The 5,763-nt window shown below is 51.2% G+C and overlaps 1 protein-coding gene across 2 annotated transcripts in view; it reads right to left on the reverse strand.

Annotated features, from left to right (window-relative positions):
• Positions 1-5,537, reverse strand: part of LOC126571367 (protein sidekick-2-like) — a 16,186-nt gene extending 10,649 nt beyond the window's left edge. For both annotated transcript variants that reach the window (XR_007607886.1, XM_050229833.1), the window contains exon 1: positions 4,889-5,537. Coding sequence is in view for 1 of the 2 variants with exons in the window: in XM_050229833.1 (XP_050085790.1) it covers positions 4,889-5,207 (319 nt within the window). In the remaining variant the exon portion in view is untranslated. The remainder of the gene's footprint in view (positions 1-4,888) is intronic.
• Positions 5,538-5,763: the final 226 nt, after the last annotated feature.

A 5,763-nucleotide genomic window follows, 5' to 3' on the forward strand; every position in this document is an offset into this window, starting at 1 on the left:
TCAAAATGTATTAAGTGTATACAACGACACGAAATAAAGCAAACACAGCAACAATGTTGAGTAAATCAGCGGCACAACGTCTGACTCGAACAGTAAAAGCAATACAGCAACATTGTCCCCGGCAAGAAGGATACAATTTGTTAAAAGAAGATGGTAATTTCCCTCTCTTCGAATTCATTATTACATGGAAACCATGCCATGGTACCTTCCGCATGCTTAACTCGCTTAAAAGAGTGAAAGCCCTTCTCGCTTTCCCCCTCTGCCTCTCTGACAATCTCCATTCAACTTATAATCCACTTCCAGTTGAGAATCACGATGTAAATGTATAATCGATGATTGTCTCACCGAGCGACCATCCGACCAACGGTCGGAGTACGGAACCGAGTGGTTCGTAGTCCCTTCTGCAAACCAATCTGTCGGTCCGGCCGTTGTAGCTCGACTTCATTCCCGCTCAACGTCAGCTGAACGGCTCTTAGCCTCTGTCTCTGTGAATCCGGCCACCGGCCGGTACGGCCGTGCACTGGACAAATGGGAGGCCGAGTCAAGAAGACAGTAAATCAATCACGAGGATTTTCCCCATGACCCGGCTGATGGAGATGGTCTATGGCCTACTCGAACTCTGGAAACGGTAAACAGATCCCAGAGACTGGTTCTGCTACTTCCACGGCTACTGCGAGTTTCCAAAACAACAACGGAGAGAGAGAGTTTGCTCTTGCCCAGAATGGTGGTCGAGGATCCTCTTTCTTCTTCTTCCAACATGCGTTCGTTGTACCCATTGTATCTTTACACGTGGATGTAGTTCACAAAAGAAGAGAGCACGAGAGAGAGAGAGAGCGATTGAAAACAAAAAGACAAAGAGTTTTGCTTTGTCTGCTCCAAACACTTTTTTTCCGTCCAGACGTGGTGGTAGCTCTGTTTGGAGGAGGTTTTCCATCCGCCCAAAAAAAAAAATCTCCTTCCACCATCGCCGCCACCACTCAGGACAGTGACGGCGTAAGGGCACATTTGAATTGCAAATAGTTTGCTGAGGAAAGTTCTCGGGTTTCCATTGGTGAACACGCGGAAGACGACGCACCGGACGTATCGTGCTGACAGCACCGAAAGAGACACCCAGAGAGAGACCGGAAAACGACGGGATCAACAGCGACAATAAAAAAAAAAAAAAGAAAACAGAAGCGGAGGGGTCGGGTAGACCGAGCCCGAAAAGTGTCAGAAGCGCAGATCGGACGGACCACCTCCTCCTCTTCCTCTTCATCCCTTTAACCCCTTTCGATCTGCCACTCCATTCACTCTGTTTGCTTTTTCGAGGGTTCTTTTTTTTTGTCTCAAATTTTGATGATGTGCGAGAGATATGTGCGAGACACTCCAGGCTCCCCCCCCCCCCCCCCGCGGGTTTGCTCCGGAATCGAAACCGCCCAACGGGGAGGATCTCAGCAAGCGATAAGGCGAACCCGGAATGTGTCCCTTCATCTGCCCATCTGGTGTTGCAAGGTGGCACGCACACACCCACGGACCGTTGACACCAAGGAACGTTTTGTTTTGTTTCGCACAGCGCCCCACCCGCACATGTCACATTTTGGGAAGCCAGCCTCCGAAGCGAACGTCGGATTTTGAGCGGAAAAAAGGGTGGCGTCACTTTGGCCAAGCCAAACCACCGAAGGATCTGGCGGAACTAACGACTTACGTAACGGGGCCAAGAGGAGTTCCTAACCGAAAAAAAGCGAAGCCAGCGATCTCGAAATCTTATCTCCGGTGGTCGGTCGGTTGGTTGGTCGGTTGGTTGGTCGGTGGCCATCATCTTCTGCAAGCAGCTGGGCACACCAGACCAGACCACGACCAGTACCAGGAGCAGTCGGACAAGACAAGGGTCGCGGTAGTGATTGCTTGTGGTTGAATCAGCTCTTTTCTCTGGTATCTTGGCGCTGATGGTGCTGCTGGTCGTTTGCCGGTTTGCCAGCAGGAGGAGAAGGAGGAGCGGTGAGGTGATCCTCCAAGAAACCTCCCGGAAAGAAGCAATTTATTTCTCTTAGCTCATAATCTCTCCAATAAAGTTGTGAAAGTGGGACATGCGGCCTTGTTTTATCGGTCGCTAGAACCGGCACGGACCATCCCGACACGGACACGTCCCAGCTATCGAAGGGAGTCGATCCAATCGAATTCCGGTATCGCTTGGTCCACGGTCGCTTTATCCTTTCTCGATTGCTCGATGATAAATAACGCAGAACCCCGGCGGTGCGGTGGCCACTGGAATCGCCGGAAACCGAATTATTCGATGACGCTGCACACAAGGCTCGGGATTCGGGGCCCAGCCTATTGGCATAGTATTAACGGCCATCGCCAATTGACATACTAAACTCGTAGGCAAACAATTGTTTTTCAGTTTCTTTTTTTTTCACAAATGCCCTCCCCCCAAAAACGTCCACAAGCGATTGCAGAAGTGATTTAGTGAGGGTTGGAGGGTCCTTGGGTAATCAATTCGAATGTCGATCCCAACCTGGCGACCATGGGGGAGTGGGTTGGGAGGAATTCAAACGATTTATGGAGTTCCGTAGCTACGCCTGTACGCATTACCAACCATTCCAATCAACCATTCTGATTGATATCTTCTGCACACTCCCTGGCGCTTCCGTCTTCGGATAGATTGTGTCCCCCCCACAGGTCCGCAAGTGCGCCAAGGAGCGGAATATTTTATCCAATAAATCCACCGACGATGACCGAACCAAACCAGACCGAGAAGCACTAAGCGATACAAGCGTTGGATTGCGTAGCTTCTTCTTCTCCTTCTCCTCGTAACAATTCATCTCGATCGAATACAGCAACCACTCACCCTCTCTCTCTCGCGCGCACCCGCGTTCCTCTTAATGATCAGAATATCCGGTTCACATAATCCATCTGATGTCGCCCGTTACAAAACAGCAAACAACCCTGCCGCTGCCACTGCCACATCTCGCGTGTATCCCTGTGCTGCTTTGCCGAGACTCTATTACCGATAACGATCCTTCACATCCGGCGCTCGTTCGCGTCCCTCGTAATCCCTCATCCCATTTCGCCCTGGAGCCGAGCCGAACGAAGAAGGATGCGGAGCGAGACTGCACCTGACCTTACCTTCCCGTCGCACCCAGTAACGAAGCAACTTGGCGAGGCGAGGTCGTAAATCGATAATGCTGCGTCTCCTCCAGCTGCTAGCGAGTCCCTTTCCGATGGATTCGATGGAGCTTTGTACTCGTTGATCGTGCCAAGTTTTCTTGGAAATACCAGTGGCCTTGAATGTGTTAGCACACACCCAGAGCGAGAGGATAACGAGGACAAACGCGTTGTTGCCCCTTGCCTTCGTTCGCATACCCTTAACGTCTTCCAGGAAAGAGTTCTTGTTGAAAACATGTTGGTTTGACCGGTCAGGCTAGAGTGGTACAAAGGAATTACCGGGATGCTCCGTGGCTTTGAGACAATGCTGAACATTTTTTTCCGATCAAGAGCACCACAACGGAAACCTTACAAGTCCGAGCGTACTCAAGATCAACCCATCTTCTTGGAATATTCCATTCAATTACCGAACAGCTCATTAGCCAATCAAAAGATACAGAATGATCATTATGCATGTTTGACGATTACAATATGGAAAATCCGGACCCAAAGTCAACTTCGTTTCATACGAGGAACTCCCTCGAGGAGCACGCCTGCACGCTGTTACAATGGCATTTACATTCCTCGCATAAAATGCATGATCAACCGAGAATGCAAACAATGCGTTGGCAGAATTGTTGCTGCTGCCAGCGAGCGAATGTATTCCTCACGAGTTGGTGAGCTCCACAGTTTTCCACGAATCCAACCGCCACCGCTGCTTGTTTCAAATTATTTGGCCCCTTTTCCTGCGAAACACATTATGCTTAGGCCCTTCGCCTAGACAACAGGCCATTAATGTTGGGGCGGAAAGTTTGCTTCGAAGAAGCAACGTGCCGTGGCCCCAATGCCCCAGTTCAACCCTACTACCCACGTCGAGGGATGCTACTACAGCTGCTGCTGCTGCTGCTGTTGCCGGTGGCAGCATACATTGGGGTGCGCTCAAGCATAAGCGTACGCTAATCAGAGCCAGCTGTCAAAATAATTTCCATTCCTAACCTAGCAAACCGAACCCGGAGAGCAACCTTCGCAAACGGTTGCGAGTCTAGGCCTTATCGGTGCCTCCGTTTCTTCTTCTTCCTCTGCCGCTCGTTTGTCGCCCACTTCCAGCCCAACCGCAACAACAGCGTAAGTAATGGAAAGAATTTAACCTCACTTTACTGCGCCCGTTTCCATCCACATTGGTGCGTTCCTGGTGCGGAATTGTACACTCATCAGTGTGCCGCTTTAACGGTAACGGTGACCTCGCGTCACGCGGCCTGCTCTAGGCGCACCCCAACACCGACGCCCCCCCTTTGGTGGAGCACCATTTTAGCGAAAAGTTATGCTTGAAAAGGGTTTTACCAGAACTCCCTGGTCTCCGGCTTTGTGATACCGCGGATTGTGCAAACGAACGAGTCAGCGTAGGCCACGCCAGCAAAACTTCCCGAGAGCACCGAACAAAAATGGCGGATATGCCAATGGGCTACTCTGATTGTTCCAGGGATTTTTTTTTTGTTTTTCAGGCTTTCAGTTTGTGCGGCTCCGAGCACATTTTGAAGTACCTGAAAGGCCCTTACCTGATAAGCGTTTATGGGTGGGGTTTTGCGAAACCTCCAACTACTACCAGCATAGCCACCACCACCATAATTACAATTTACACTAATGGACTTTTGGTGTTTTTTTGTTTCGTCTCTTTTTTGGGAGGTAAAACGGTGAAGGGTTTTTTTTGGGGGGGGGGGGCTGGGAGTAAGTCCTAGCTGAAATTCTGGTCACTAGACACACTTACCGAATATGCGCGTCGCGTTGCCGCAGAACGAAGCAAAAATTAATCCAAAGACAATAAATCCCAGGCTGCTATTAACGAGATTAGTCATCGTGCAGTCCGCTCTCGCTCGCTCGCTCGCTCTCTCTCGCAGTGGAGGGTTCGTTAAGCGAACCAGGCGTCGTCCTGGCTGCCGGTCCGATGTAGATCCCCCTCTTTTCCCGCCCCGGTTTGGGAAAGGTATCACTCTGGGTGTGTTTGTGTGCACGTATTTGCACGCCTCTAGCTCCGTAATCGTGCGTGCGGTTTTACGTTTCTCGCGTATCCGCGCTCGCATTCGCATTCATTCAGACAAACAGAACCGGCTGGTCACGCACACAGATACACGCGGACACACGAACTCACTCATTGGCCAGCGATGGAGGCGCCTCGTTACCGTGGTTCGGTTTGTTTGGTTTGGAGAGTTCTTATTCGCGAAGCACGCGATTCACCGGAGAATCACCGCCGGATTCCGGACTCACAGAGGGTGGATAGAGGTGTGGGAGGAAGGGTGAACCGCTTTTGGATTTATTTTAGCTCCATAATGTTTGTTTGTTTGTTTGTTTTTCGGTTTGTTCGGTTTGGGCTCGCACGAGTGAGCAGCACCGACAGCGAGAGCCTTTCGGAGCACGCATCCGCGGCACTCTGGTCACACCACGGGCGCCTTTCCCAAACTCACGGCCACGCCACGCCACGTCTAGGCGTCAAATCTGCCGGCCCCCGGAGGCACTGGCTGGGCAGGTGTCGACGAGGACGACCTCGGTGAACGCGACCGGTTCGATTGCATTTGTTGGGTGCTGCTCCCCACGCTTTTGACCACGCTGTTTGTTCACGCTCCCCTTTCTCTCCCCGTCGTTTGT

Source organism: Anopheles aquasalis, chromosome 2 (genome assembly GCF_943734665.1).
Source record: "Anopheles aquasalis chromosome 2, idAnoAquaMG_Q_19, whole genome shotgun sequence".
NCBI classification, from domain to species: domain Eukaryota; kingdom Metazoa; phylum Arthropoda; class Insecta; order Diptera; family Culicidae; genus Anopheles; species Anopheles aquasalis.